General features: G+C 41.6%; 1 protein-coding gene across 1 annotated transcript in view; it reads left to right on the top strand.

Moving 5' to 3' along the window:
* Positions 1-14,280, top strand: part of LOC137418444 (glutathione S-transferase theta-3-like) — a 36,574-nt gene extending 22,294 nt beyond the window's left edge. Inside the window, exon 5 of the mRNA XM_068104506.2 lies at positions 13,754-14,280. Within this exon, the coding sequence (XP_067960607.2) occupies positions 13,754-13,963 (210 nt within the window). The 3' untranslated portion in view covers positions 13,964-14,280. The remainder of the gene's footprint in view (positions 1-13,753) is intronic.
* Positions 14,281-16,264: the final 1,984 nt, after the last annotated feature.

The following is a 16,264-nucleotide window of genomic DNA, read 5'->3' as shown; positions in this document are numbered from 1 at the left end:
GTGTCCTGTTTCCTGAGGAGTTTGTAGACAGTGTGGTGAGTGTGACTAGAGTGAGTGAAAGGTTGATGATGGTGAAATGATGATTGGAAAGCTCTTGGTGAACGTCATCTCGGGATATGCTCCGCAGGTTGGTCGGAGCGATGAAGAGAAGGACAGGTTCTGGTGTGCAATAGAGAAGCTGATGGAAAACGTGAAAGATGAGGAAGTTGTTGTGGTAGGAGGAGACCGAAATGGACATGTGGGAAGGAGTAAAGACGGTTTTGAGGGAGTTCATGGGGGTTACGGATATGGTGTGAGAAATGGAGAAGGTGAAAGGATTTTGGAGTTTGCTGATGGAGCTGATTTGTTGATTTGTAATACTCAGTTCCAGAAAGAGGATAATAAGCTTGTTGCATACACATTAGGTGGGTCGACGACAACCGTTGACTACCTGATGGTGCGTAGGTGAGATAGGGGGCACCTCCGGGACACAAAGGTGATCCCGGGGGAGGAGGCTGTTTCACAGCACCACTTGGTTGTCTATGACATAAGGGTGAAAGGTGCGCGGAGAGCTCGGCGGGTGAAGTACCAACCGAGAATGAAGGTATGGAGGTTGAAAGAGGTGACAGTGAGGGAGACATTAAAAGAGAGGCTGAGTATTTGCAGAGGATGATGTGGTTGAGCTTGAAAGTGGTTGGATGTCAATGAAAGATAGTCTGTTGGGAGCCGTTGGTGAGGTATGTGGATGGACAAAAGGACCACCGAGGCGCTCCGAAACATGGTGGTGGGATGATGAAGTTGGAAAGAGGATTGACGAGAAGAGGAAGAAGTTCAAGGAGTGGCAGAAGGCGAAGGGTACGGGAGCAGAAAAAGCAGAGCATGAAATTTATAAGGCAGCCAAGAAGGCTGCAAAGAAAGAGGTAGCAAAGGCGCAGGAGGCATGGAGGAAAATGTTCGGAGAACTCTTGGATTCGGAAGAGGGTCAGAGAACGGTATTCAGGATTGCAAAGCAGATAGCGAAATAGAGGTGTGATGTGGGGGGGGGGGGGGGGGGGGTGAGTTGCTTGAAGGATGAAGTGGGACAAATTGTTGTGGACCCAGATGGAATTAAAGGAAGATGGAAGAGATATATGGAAATGCTGTTGAATGTAGAGAATGAATGGGATGGCAACATAGAGAGTAACCCAGTTTTAGGACCGGCAGAGAAGATAACTGAGAAGGAAGTTGGGGAAGCGATAAAAGCAACGAAGAGTAGAAAAGCGAGAGGGCCGACGGGAGTTGTGGGAAATAAGTTGAAGGCAGCAGGAAGTTGGGGTGTGAAGAGAATAACAGAGATCTGTAATCTGGTGGTGAAAGAAGGCCGCATTCCAGTGGCTTGGGAACTGAGTACCCTCGTCCCTCTATACAAGGGGAAAGGCGACCCTCTGGACTGTGGCTTGTATCGAGCGATAAAGTTATTGGAGCATGGAATGAAGGTATTGGAAAGGGTGTTGGATGGGAGGATAAGGAAGAAGGTGAAGATCGACGAAATGCAGTTTGGATTTATGCCAGGAAGAGGAACGACAGACGCACTTTTTATTGTAAGGCAGATGCAGGAGAAGTACATGGAGAAGAGGGAGAAGTTGTGTTTTGGGTTTGTTGATCTGGAGAAAGCATTCGATAGGGTTCCACGCGAAGTAGTGACATGGGCATTGAGGAAGTTAGGAGTGGAGGAATGGTTGATCAGAGTAGTGATGGCAATGTACGAAAGAGCGAGCACAGCTGTAAGGATGAAGGACGGAAACAGTGGTGAGTTTGAGGTGAAGGTGGGAGTGCATCAGGGGTCGGTACTAAGTCCACAACTATTTGTAGCTATGATGGAGGTGCTGGCTCGGAACGTAAAGGAGGGTTTACCGTGGGAGTTGTTGTATGCAGATGATCTGGTGTTGATTGCGGAAAGTATGGATGGACTGAAGGAAAAGATGAACAAGTGGAAGGAATGTATGGAGACAAAAGGTCTGAAGGTGAACATCGGAAAGATGAAGGTGATGGCAAGTGGTAAAGCATGTGGTGAGGTGGAAAGAACTGGGAAGTGGCCCTGTGCTGTGTGCAGGAAGGGTGTCGGAGTGAACCCCATTCAATGTACAATGTGCGCAAAGTGGGTTCATCAAAAATGTAGTGGTCTGAGAGGGTCATTAACCAGTGTGGCAGCTACATTCAAATGTAAGGTGTGCACAGAGGGAGCTGCAGATGGAGGAAATGTTGAGTTGGATCTTGGAGACGGCGTGAAGCTGGAAGGTGTGAAAACATTTTGCTACCTCGGAGACATGCTGAATGGAGAAGGTGGATCAGACTCGGCAACGGTTGCTAGAGTGAGATGTGCATGGAAGAAGTTTCGGGAACTGACTGGCGTGTTGATGATGAGGGGAGTGTCGTTGAAGCTGAAGGGAAAGGTGTGTGCTGCATGTGTGAGAAGTGTTATGATTTATGGGAGCGAGACATGGGTAATGAACGTGGAGCAGCAATGAAGGCTGGAAAGGGTGGAAATGCGAATGGTTCGGTGGATGTGTGGAGTATCGTTGAGAGAGAGGAAGACAAATGATGAATTGTGAAAGATGATTGGAATAGGGCCTGTGATGGATGCTGTGAAGAGAAACAGGTTGAGATGGTTTGGTCATGTGTTGAGGAAGGATGAAAGTGACTGGTTGAGAAGAGTGATGGAAATGAATGTAGAAGGAAGTAGAGGACGGGGAAGACCGAGAAACACTTGGCTAAAGATGGTGGAAGAAGAAATGCCGGCAAAAGGGTTAACAAGGGGAGATGCAGAAAATAGGGCAAAATGGAGAAGATTGTCATGGGGACCGCAAGGCTAACCCCCGCTCTAGCAGGGAAAATGGCCTTAAAATGCATGTTGTTGTTGTTGTCTACAAATGTAAACGAACACTCGTTTTATTCTGCTCGTGTTGCACCTCATGTGCAGCGAATTTCACCTCCCTGCGCCTTGTATTTATTGTTATTTTAAAAACGCTTCTGTACACCGCCCTTGAGGCTGGGTTTGCAACCCACCGTCTACAATTCCAATAGAAGAGACATAATTACTCTTTTATGGAAAATGTTTTTCGAGTTTGTTTTGTCCTCAAAAATAGAACGTAGTGAACACATTCGTGTTAAAAGATTGGACTTTAAAACCTACCCTTATGAGGGGGGGAGGGGAGGGTGGGTGAGGAGGGGGCAGACATCTGTAGAAACACACAAACTGACATTGTAATTTACTGGCGTGACTTGGCGCGCTCCGCGTGCCTCACCACATGTCGTTTCAGAGGGGTAGGCATCTTTGACCATTTTGATGTCTTTTGGGTCTTCATGATGTTTTGGGTCTTCAGGGCCATTTGGGTCTTCAGGGTCTTTTGGATCCACTGGGCCTTTAAGGGTATTTGGGGTATTTGAGGTGTTTTGGGTCTTCAAGGTCTTTGGTGTCTTCAGAGGCTTTTGGGTCTTAAGGGTCTTTTGTTTCCTCTGGGTCTTTAAGAGTATTTGGGGTGTTTTGGTTCTTTGGGGGTATTTAAGGGTCTTTTGGGTCGAAAAGGTATTTAAGGGTCTTTGGGGTCTTCAGGGTGTTTTGGGTCTTCAGGGTGTTAAATGGGTGTACCCAGAGGTAAAATGTCAAGTGTACCCAGAGGTAAAATGTCAAGTGTACCCAGAGGTAAAATGTCAAGTGTACCCAGAGGTAAAATGTCAAGTGTACCCAGAGGTAAAATGTCAAGTGTACCCAGAGGTAAAATGTCAAGTGTACCCAGAGGTAAAATGTCAAGTGTACCCAGAGGTAAAATGTCAAGTGTACCCAGAGGTAAAATGTCAAGTGTACCCAGAGGTAAAAACTAAAATGTCAAGTGTACCCAGAGGTAAAATGTCAAGTGTACCCAGAGGTAAAATGTCAAGTGTACCCAGAGGTAAAATGTCAAGTGTACCCAGAGGTAAAATGTCAAGTGTACCCAGAAGTAAAATGTCAAGTGTACCCAGAGGTAAAATGTCAAGTGTACCCAGAGGTAAAATGTCAAGTGTACCCAGAGGTAAAATGTCAAGTGTACCCAGAGGTAAAATGTCAAGTGTACCCAGAGGTAAAATGTCAAGTGTACCCAGAGGTAAAATGTCAAGTGTACCCAGAGGTAAAATGTCAAGTGTACCCAGAGGTAAAATGTCAAGTGTACCCCCAAACTCCCCGAAGTGATGTGAACGGAGTCGGCAAGCACGACATGTTCCTGGGTGTCATGAGTTATCCACCGATTGCGTTTCACGTCACAACCAGTAAGGTCGAAAGAAAAAGAAGCGTATCCAGAGGTGTTTGAAAACAACGTTATGCGGGAGTCCAAACCTGAAAACGATGGAGGCCAAAGCTGAAATTGTAAAAACAATGTAGCCTATTTTACTCCAGGAGATCCCAGGATTACCCACCCAAAACTTCGTTGTGATCGTTTCAGCCGTTTTTGCGGTACCTGGGAACAGACGGACGCACAGACAGACAGACATTTGGTGAATTATAGTAAGATATGGTACATGTGGGATGGGACTCGCTCACCCGCACAGGTTTTGACGGGTTGGGAGTAATTTGGAGTCTGAGTATGGAAGGGACGGATGGATGAACAGATAGATAATTGTGAGGAAATAAAGGAATGAGGGACGGATGAACAGATAGATAATTGGGAATGATAAAATAATGAGTTGTCCGAATGGTGAGGGATGGATGAATAGATGTATTGAATGTGAGGGAATACAAGAATGAGTGGATTTAATGTACAGACGGACTGAAGGATGATAATAAACCGATCGCGGGGTTGGAGGAAGGAATGATGGGGTGAAGAAGGTGTTGATGAATTGAATTTTGGTGAATTGAGGTTTGGTGAAGAGGACCAATGGTGGATTGAGAGAAAGAGATTGCTGGAATACACGGATGGTGGATTGTTGAAACAGACTGATGGTGGATTGAAAGAAAGGTTGTTGGAATGGACCGATTTTGGATTGAAAGAAAGAGCTTGCTGGAATGGACCAATGATGGATTGAAAGAAAGATTGTTTGAATGGACCGATGGTGAATTGAGAGAAAGAGGTTGTTGGAATAATTGATCGATGGCGGATGGATTGAGAGGAAGAGATTGCTGGATCATCGGTCCGACGGTGGATTGTTGGAATGGATTGATGGTGGATTGAAGGAAAGAGATATAGTGGCAAATGGGGAAACATCATACTGGGAATACATAGACTACAGTATTCGAACAATGCATTTCCCCATACCCAAACACCTAGACAATGAGCAAAGGACTACCTTCACACAAACTATAGAATTAACTGTCTGAGGATTCCTAAGTGTACATGAATGCATTCCCCCGGGGTACGTTTTCCAAAATCGCAACTATATCAAGAAAATCGGGGAAAATTGTCTAAATGCAGGTTTTTTGGGTCAATGAATTTCATTTGATAACAGAAGTAAGATGGTATCAACTTCAACTGCAGTTCTAGACTGCCATTGTCCAAAATGGCAGCAGCAAAAATGAAAATAACTATATATTTGTCTCAGTTCATGGTACAAGTGCATAGCTGTCAACGGAAACCTGCTTGAAGGAGTGAGAATATTTCGTAACCTGAGTCCAGGTGCTGCAGAGGAGGACTGGGAGGGGAGTGGTGGATCTGGGAGAGGGGGAGGGTCTGGGACCTCAGAAGGTTCTAGGGGAAGGAGAGCATCTGAGAGGTGGAGGGAGGCTGAATCTCCTCCCTGAGTCGGGAATTTTGTAATTTTACCTTCAATTTGTACATTCCAAAGCCCACTTTATTGTGCAAATCCGTATCGCCAATTTTTTTTGCTAATTCTTTATGTACATGCTAAAGTTCTAATTCTATATGTACATGCTAAAGTTCTAATTCGATATGCACATGCTAAAGTTCTAATTCTATATGTACATGCTAAAGTTCTAATTCTATATGTACATGCTAAAGTTCTAATTCGATATGTACATGCTAAAGTTCGAATTGATATGTACATGCTAAAGTTCGAATTCTATATGTACATGCTAAAGTTCGAATTGATATGTACATGCTAAATTTCTAATTCTATATGTGCATGCTAAAGTTCTAATTCCATATGTACATGCTAAAGTTCTAATTTGATGTGTACACGCTATAGTTCTAATTTGATATGTGCATGCTAAAGATTTAATTGTATATGTACATACTAAAGTTCTAATTTGATATGTACACGCTAAAGTTCTAATTTGATATGTACACCCTAAATTTCTAATTCTATACATACAGACTTGGCATTTAATATGGAATATTTTTTTTGTGGGAGTGAACTTACTTTTCAAGATGACTTAGAACCAGAAGTTCATTGGAATAATTTTGAAATTATTCTAGATTTTGTTAATGTGACCTTTAAAAGAAACAAAAACCACATTTGACATTTCGAAGCAAATAAATTGATCCTTGAAAGTGATGGAAACTGATATCGAACTCAATTCACGGACAGTACTGTGTTAAACTTCTGTGCGTTTTCCAGAAGAATCTCTTTATTTTGCACATTAGCCGAATTTTTTTTTTAACAAAAACAAAAGCTAAATTACGACTGGGATTACCGACAGTAAAATTACAGTTCAGTACTTCGTGTAACCCCCACGAGCATTCAGGAGAGCACGTACACCTTGAGGCATGCTGTTCACGAGATTTGCCAAAGCTTGGACAGGAATCACTTGCCATGCAGTTACAATTGCCTGCTGCAATTCACGCACAGAGGCAGGCTGCTGGTCCAAGTTGTCAATTTGACGCGTTAATTCTGCCCACAAGTTCTCTATCGGATTCATATCCGGGGACATGGCAGGCCACTCCATATGCTCTACACCACGGTCAGCAAGAAAGTGTTGGATCATGTGAGCACGATGAGGCCGTGCATTGTCATCTTGGAAGACAAAGTTTCCTCGAAAGGCTGCACGAACAAATGGAAGCAATGTTTCTTCCAGAATGGCCCTGTGCTTGAACTGGTTCAGGTTTCCATTCAGAACAACCAGGTCAGTTTTTCCCCTGCATGAAAAGCAGCCCAAACGGTCACCCCACCACCTCCAGCTTGGACTCTTGGCACTATACAATCTTCGTTGTAGGCTTCATGCACTTGTCTGCGCACTCGGACGCGGCTATATTGACGATAGACCAGAAATCTAGACATGTCACTGAAGATCACGTGATTCCAGTGTCCTGGCTGCCATTGACGGTGCTCTCTGGCCCACTGCAATCGGCGTTGGTGGTGTTGTCTGGTCAGACGTGGCTTTCTAAGGGGATGCCTGGCACGACAGCCTGCTTGAACCAGTCGTTGGTTGACTAGCCTTCTGGATACAGGCACATTTGTCAATTGCTGCCACTCAGCCCTAAGCCGATTAGCTGACTTGGTACGGCCATTGCGGACTAACCGGTGCAGCTGGCGATCATCCCTCCTTGTGGTTCTGCGGGGACATCCTGACCTCGGTATTGGAGTAGGGACACCCTTCTGAGCATTTTGTTTCAGGATCTTTGACACCTGACCTTGAGTGATGCCATACTGCCGAGCAATAGCATGCTGTTTCATGCCGGAATTTCGTAAAACCACCACTAAATGACAAACAGCATTGTCGAGTTGACGGACCATCTCCAGGGGAAGCGGCAATAACTTTTGTAGACGTGCAGCAGTTGTTTTCCACTAATACAGAACGCAACAACCCTTATATACCCGATTGTGAAGTCAATCGTCAAATGTACCTGTCCGTACATTTTGTCACGCCACCTGTGATATAATCCTGTTATTGACTTCTTGCTGCGACAGACAATCAGTGACATGGTTCTTTTAACAAAGAAATCACCGAAGCGAAAAAGAAACTCACCAGATTGATATACCGAGTTGAGAAAGTAAACCCAAGTCAAGAAAAAAAAAAAATTCCATATTAAATGCCAAGTCTGTACATGCTAAATTTCTCATTCTATATGTACACGCTTAAGTTATAATTCCATATGTACACGCTAAAGTTCTAATTCTATATGTACATGCTAAAGTTCGAATTGATATGTACATGCTAAAGTTCTAATTCTATATGTACATGTTGAAGTTCGAATTGATATGTACATGCTAAAGTTCTAATTCTATACATACATGCTAAAGTTCTAATTTGATATGTACACGCTAAAGTTCTAATTCTATATGTGCATGCTAAAGTTCGAATTGATATGTACATGCTAAAGTTCTAATTCGATATGTACATGCTGAAGTTCTAATTCCATATGTACATGCTAAAGTTCTAATTTGATGTGTACACGCTATAGTTCTAATTTGATATGTGCATGATAAAGATTTAATTCTATATGTACATACTAAAGTTCTAATTTGATATGTACATGCTAAAGTTCTAATTTGATATGTACACCTTAAATTTCTAATTCTATACATACATGCTAAATTTCTAATTCTATATGTACACGCTTAAGTTATAATTCCATATGTACACGCTAAAGTTATAATTCGATATGTACATGCTAAAGTTCGAATTGATATGTACATGCTAAAGTTCTAATTCGATATGTACATGCTAAAGTTCTAATTCGATATGTACACGCTAAAGTTCTAATTCTATATGTGCATGCTAAAGTTCGAATTGATATGTACATGCTAAAGTTCTAATTCGATATGTACATGCTAAAGTTCGAATTGATATGTACATGCTAAAGTTCTAATTCGATATGTACATGGTAAAGTTATAATTTGATGTGTACATGCTAAAGTTCTAATTTGATATGTGCATGCTAAAGATTTAATTCTATATGTACATACTAAAGTTCTAATTTGATATGTACACGCTAAAGTTCTAATTTGATATGTACACCCTAAATTTCTAATTCTATACATACATGCTAAAGTTCTAATTTGATATGTACATGCTAAAGTTCTAATTCTATATGTACATGCTAAAGTTCTAATTCAATACGTACATGCTAAAGTTCTAATTCTATACATACATGCTAAAGTTCTAATTTGATATGTACATGCTAAAGTTCTAATTCTATATGTACATGCTAAAGTTCTAATTCTATACATACATGCTAAAGTTCTAATTCTATACATACATGCTAAAGTTCTAATTTGATATGTACATGCTAAAGTTCTAATTCTATATGTACATGCTAAAGTTCTAATTCTATACATACATGCTAAAGTTCTAATTTGATATGTACATGCTAAAGTTCTAATTCTATATGTACATGCTAAAGTTCTAATTCTATTGTACATGCTAAAGTTCTAATTCTATATGTACATGCTAAAGTTCTAATTCTATATGTACATGCTAAAGTTCTAATTAAATACGCACACGCTGGATATTTATTCGCGCATTCTGGATTGAACTTCGTGTCATAATTTGCGGCATTATGACACCTCATAATTTTTGGTTGTTTTGACGTTGAAGAACCGTCAGATTCAGAGCTGCTTTCGCCCATGCTTGTTTGTGAGAATGACAACAAGATCGCGCGCTGAACTGTATGGAATAGTGACAGCGTTTTTAATTGGATGGAACTCAACTGTTTTGACTAGGTATAATGACTTTGTCAAAAATAAACATTGTTTCTAAAAAAAAAATTTTTAACGTGAGATTTCAGTACAGGTTGTTCAAGTGTGTTCTGTGTATCTAAACATTAACTTTCAGGTCCAAGGAAGCCAATCCTGAGCACTATGAATCTGTATTATAAAAATTAATATTGGTAGATTACCCTGACTGTATTATAAATTTAATAGTGATAATTTCTCTGGGGATATGTCAGCCATCATCATAACCATAGTCATCATAATCATCAGAATTAAGAGTCACTTTCTCCTGAATCACGGTCTTTTGTTACTGCTTCCTGTTCTAAAACCAAGTTTAATGCTCCAGAGTTAGATAAATGACAGACTGGTTATTAGACCCCTAAAGGTTTCACCAGAGGGAGTTCCCTCTCTAGGTTTTCTCTCTGTCTGTCTGTCTGTCTGTCTGTCTCACCTTGATTTTCCAGATTTTCCAAACACAGATTTAAAATGTACAAAAATACCGGCTTTATTGAAGAATGCCGGTAACAAAATAAAACACGGCAAAATAAGATTACTAAACGGGACGTCCCCATACAGACTCGAATACACACAAAGGGAAAAATAAAGGTGAAAGTAAATGCGTGTTATTTTTGTGGGCACTTACCTCCGAGCTGCTCTTGAACCTCATCAGGAGTCGTCCAGGCCCCGAGCGGGCAATCCGGACGCGGCACCGGCCTTGGCGGGCAAAAGGCCTACGCGCGCTCTCGTTCACTCAGCCATGCTCGTCCTCCCGAGCGTCCAGACTTCCAATGTCCAAGAGCGCCACAAAATGTTTATGTGCTCATCAATGAATCCCACTTGCGCCGGAGCGCTATAAACTCCGACCGTTCGCCGTGAAATCCCGAAGCAGAGTGAGATACGAAACCGTCACCGCTCACCACCAAAGCCAGAAGATGAGAGACAGCCAAGAGGGCAAGAATACTCATGAACTTCGACCGTTCGTTGTCGAATCCCGAAAATCAGAGCAAGCTAAGAGGAGAAAATGTCGAGGAGAGCGTTCCTTTATACTCAAGGCTCTGACGTCATCTGTGCCTGCTCCACCAATCCAATAGTCCCATCTTAGCAGTTCTTGCTTTAATCAATCCCGGACCAACCGCTCTTCTTCGGGCGTGGCCTTACGACCCTGCCTGCTTGATGTGGCGATGTCGCGGCTGGCAGTACCACTGGTATTGTTGAATGTCTTGTTCCGGTCGCTTTTATTTAGTGTTATAAATGTGCGATTGCCTGGCTAGGTGTGTGCTGCTGGTGTCATAAGGAACAGAGGAAAAATAACAGAGGCCATTACATACAGGGGATTCATTACCCACAATCCCTAACTAATTAATGTAACCCCACCCCTCATGATGGGAACAAAGACAGCGCTTATACGACATCCGGTCTAAACAAATTTCCTACTTATGATACATGGGGTTCTTCTTCTTCACGACAGTCGGAGCACACTACCTATACAATTCTAGCTGGACTAAGGTATTGCCTACCCCCCACAAACATAACAATATGTTCTTTCCAATATATTTATTCAATAAAAACAACGATTAAGTGATGCTATATCTATTCATTAAACCAGAACATGAATTTCTGATTCTGTGGATATTTAAGCCTTGCTCCAATTTAGTTCCACACGTCAGCTGAGTTTTGCTCAATTTATGAAAGTATATGCCATTTGGTTCCTTTTCCGAAGAAACTTCATGAAATAATGTGCCATACCATTTTTTCCCATTTTTTTACCAGTGTCATCAAATCCATTTTTTTGTATGTTCTTTAAGATTGTTCCAAGCTTCTTTACCTGTGTTACTCTTGTTTCCATCACAGTGTCGGTGACACAGAATACAGCAAACAAATGTCATTATGTATATATATATATATATATATATATATATATATATATATATATATATATACATACACACATACAGTCACGTGAAAAAGTAAGTACACCCCATGTAAAGTTTTGACTTTTTCAACATATTTCAACATACAGCTATATGATCTTCATTTCAACAATATTGATAGATAAAGGTGATATAATATAACAAATATCATGAAACATTTACATTTTGTAGTCCATTGTATAATTTAAATAAACATAAATGCAAATTTCGCATGTGGAAAAAGTAAGTACACCCTTGGCTCTAATAGGTGGTATTGCCCCCTTTGGCAGAAAAGTAAGTACACCCTTCAAGTAGGCATTTCTTATAACTGTCTACCAGTCTCTGACATCGACTGGGAGAAATTTTTGCCCACTCCTCCATGCAGAATTCTTTCAGCTGTGCGATGTTTGAGGGGTTTCTTGCATGCACAGCTCGTTTCAAATCCCCCCACATCTCGATGGGATTTAGATCCGGGCTTTGACTTGGCCATTCCAGAACCCTCCATTTCTTTCTTTTCAGCCATTCCTTGATGGATTTACTGGTATGTTTAGGGTCATTGTCATGTTGCAAGGTCCACCTTCGGTTGAGCTTCAACTTTCCGACAGATGGCCTCACATTATCCTCAAGCACCCTCTGGTACAATGAAGAATTCATAGTGGATTCTATGATGGTGAGCTGCCCAGGCCCTGATGCAGCAAAGCTGCCCCGAACCATAATATTTCCACCACCATGCTTTACAGTTGGTATCAGGTTCTTGTGGTCAAATGCTGTCTTTGGTTTTCGCCAAACATGTCTTCTGGTACTGTGGCCAAATAGCTCTACCATTGACTCATCTGTCCAGAGCACATTGTTCCAGAAGTGCTGGTCTTTGCCGAGGTGTTCATTGGCAAACTTTAGTCTTGCCCTGATGTTCTTTCTGGACAGCAAAGGTTTCCTCCTGGCACACACCTCCCATGTAGATCAAATTTGTGCAGCCTCTTTCTAATGGTAGACTCGTGCACTTTGACATCAACAGTGGCAAGAGCTACCTGTAGGTCCCATGATGACATTTTGGGGTTCTTGGAGACTTCTTTCAGCATCTTGCGGTCTGCTCTCGGGCTGAACTTGCTGGGGCGGCCTGGCCTGAACAAGTTGGCAGTTGTTTGGAATCTTCTCCACTTGTAGATGATCTTCCGGACAGTCGAATGATTGATTTCAAATTGTTTGGAGATCTTTTTAAATCCCTTCCCAGACTCGTAGGCATCTATAACCTTCTTTCTGAAGTCCTCAGAGAGCTCTTTTGATCTAGGCATGGTGATGCCGCACACTTCAACAACAAAGAGCAAACCAAACTAAATGTCTGAGGTTTAAATAAGACAGGTTCCTCCAAGATCCTCTCTGACGATGTAATAATCATTTTCACCTGAACTGGTGCACCTGATTTTAATTTTAGGTATTTGAAGTAGTGATAAATGTAGGGGTGTACTTACTTTTTCCACATGCGAAATTTGCATTGATGTTTATTTAAATTATACAATGGACTACAAAATGTAAATGTTTCATGATATTTGTTATATTATATCACCTTTATCTATCAATATTGTGGAAATGAAGATCAAATAGCTGTATGTTGAAATATGTTGAAAAAGTCAAAACCTTACATGGGGTGTACTTACTTTGTCACGTGACTGTATATATATATATAAAAGAAAGTTTGTTTGTCTGCGCAAGCTAATCTCCTGAACGGTGAAAGATAGGAGGAAACCTCTCATACAAAAAATGTCGGGACAGGCCCCCGGAAGGTTTTAGGCTAGGTGGCGAGGCCGGTCGAGGCCTACCTCGGCCGAGCTGGGCCCATTTCGCAATTAAAGGCTGAGCTGAATTATCGTAGTCAATCTTCTACGACCGTGAGTAAAAGCTGAATTATAGTAGTAAATTCATTCAAAACGAACTAAAAATGACGGGAAGGGCCCCGGGAAGGTTATGGGCTAGGTGGCGAGGCCGGTCAAGGCCACTTCGGCCGGGCTGGGCCCATTTCACAATTAAAAGCTGAGCTGAATTATAGTAGTCAATCTTCTTCGGCCGCGCGTAAAAGCTTAATTGTAGTAGTAAATTAATTCAAAAAGAACCCGGGCAACGCCGGGTGCTTTTGGCTGCATATATATATATATATATATATATATATATATATATATATATATATATATGTATATATATATATATATATATATAGACACAAAATGGCTGAATGTTTCGCTACAATTCACCTCACTCCACGCGTTATTTGTTTCTCCCTTTACTCTCTCCAAACCATGTACCCCCAGCCTCTTACAGCAGGTCGTGACATCCTGAGAAGTCACAAGGAACTACAGGCATGGCGTGATCGCCTCGAGTCTGCCTTAGGTGACGTTGTGGTCCGGGAGGCCAACGGCAAGCTCCTTCGAGGCACAGAAGCTCTGCAAATGCTCGGAGAGTCTGAGAAGAAGGCTCTGGCCAACCGTCTTCAGGCCAAGCTGAGTCTTTTTGCTGGGTAAAGATCTGAATTGGTTTTTCGATGGTGGGTCGAGAATGGAGTTCTTGTCCTGGATAGAGTAATGCACATACACAATCTCATATCATAAGTATTTATTTGCAAGCATTCAAATATCTGTTTCATTTAGTTTTTCTTTTGGTGGAATTACAGCAAAAGCAAAGCGATTAATCTTAGGGACTCTCTTTTATTGTGTAATTGTGGTGAATGGATTTGTGATCAGAATGTTTCCAATAGTACCAATCCAGGGTACACTCTGAAAATGAATTTAAAATCCATCTTTCTCGCCATCCAATTGGGATAAAATTATCTTCAATATCAGTCGGTGGTTTGTTTGTCCTCTTATTTCCTCATTCTTTTTTTATTATTAATTGATTTTCACTTACACACTAAATAAATGGTTGCCAGCAGTCGACTTGTGAGTGTAAAGCATATTCCAGGGAGTGGTCATGGAGGAGAGAAAAGAAAACTGGCCAAGCCCACAAAACGTTACCCTTTGGATGGATATTTTCTTGCATGGCCTTAAACATCTTGACAGAGCTTTAAAATGCAGAGCTTCGCCAAGGTATATACAAGGTGGTCCAAAATAATGTGCAACTTTTTATTTAACTGCAATATATATATTTTTTATTGGTCGATTTTGTTTGTTTTGTCTAATAATACACAAGATTAGTTACGTTTTTGTTTATTATAGCGAAAAAATGCTTCAATAAGCAGTAATGAGCTATATCATTGGTAGTTGATGAAACGCTCAATCCAAGCACCGCGCCTCTGGATGAGAGCTACCACACGGACAGCGAAGTTGTCGATGACTCGGCTGAAGACTGGAGCTGGTATGCATCTGATGTTGTTTTCCAACTCCTGCATTGTGTGTGTGTGTGTGTTGTTTTCTTGGACTTTAGCTTTGAGGGACCCCCATAGGTAAAAGTCAGGAGGTGACAGGCCCGGGGAGAGGAGGGGGTCCATGTGTTGTTCGTCCATCTTGTTTCTTTCTCCCTTATTATTTATTTTGTTCTGGTGTTGCAGTAACAGTATCTTGTACGGATACAGTTTCTGATTGTCGTGTATGATTCTGCCAACGATCGTGTGAGAAGTTCCAACCAGCTCTGCAATTCGGCGTATCCACTTTTTCAGAGAAGCCTGCAAAGCTTCTCTTACAGCCTCTGGATGACAGAGTCTCCTTTAGTTTGGACTTTAACACTTCCAGTGTCTCTAAACTTTTCAACAATAAGTTTGATGGTTTTGTAATGTGGAATTATTACCTTCGCAAAAGCGGAAGGTTATGTTTTGATCGCTGTGTATTTATTTGTATGTCTGTGTGTGTGTGTGTGTATGTTATTCGCATAACTCAAAAAGTATTCAACCGAATTGCATGAAATTTGGTGGGATGATTGGTTATTATACGGGACACATTTGATTAGATTTTGGGAGCAATCGGGTCAAAGGTCAAGGTCAAGGTCACGAAAAGGTCAAAATCGTATTTTTACCATAGCGCGGTCAATTTTTATCCAATTGGCATGCAACTAATGCCAAAATGTTCAGAATTCAATGCCCGATCTTGTGATATACGACATGACCCAGTGAAGACATTACCCTTGTTAGCGGTTGGGGGTCAAAGGTCAGGGGGGTCACGACCTTGCAAAATGTGCGTTTTTTGTCATAACTCGGTCAATTCTTATCCGATTTGCATGAAATCAGCACCAAACTGTTCACTGTTCTGTTCCCTACACTCCCATGCCAAGTACAGAACAGTAGCTGCGGCGAAGGTATGCGCTCTACCGAGTGCCCGTTCTAGTTGCATTTGGATTGACCCTATGAAACTGCTTTCATGTAGAAACATGACTGACTCAAAACACGTCTCTAAAATGAGCGTGTGTTGGGGCACAGAGAAATTGTTCGACATGTTTGAAACTTCATTGAAAAAGAAACTTTAAACCATGTTCGTTAGACAACCTGAAAATAAAAAATAGGGTCATATTAGTAAAATTATGACAGCTGTTTGAAAAGTTGCACATCATTTTGTACCACGCTGTAGATCGGAAAATGTCTAATAATGAATGGTCTGTATTAATGTGGACTTACACTGACAGACACACCGATTAGAATGGCCTCTGCTGTCTTTTTGGGAAGGGCGAGGCTAGTCTCAGGCCCTAATTTGAGGTAAAACATACCTGCCATGTAATCCTGGAATTTGATCGGACAGAATGTAGAGTTTGTACAATCAGCAAAATCACCTAGACTCAGAGGTTTTCAGGGATGGGTGTATAAGATGTTTGTGAATGTATTGTGAATGTGAATGTATTGT

Source organism: Myxine glutinosa, chromosome 6 (genome assembly GCF_964187855.1).
Source record: "Myxine glutinosa chromosome 6, kmMyxGlut1.1, whole genome shotgun sequence".
Taxonomy (NCBI): Eukaryota; Metazoa; Chordata; class Myxini; order Myxiniformes; family Myxinidae; genus Myxine; species Myxine glutinosa.
Note: the sequence above shows the minus strand (reverse complement) of the source record. Positions and strands in the feature narration are given on the sequence as shown.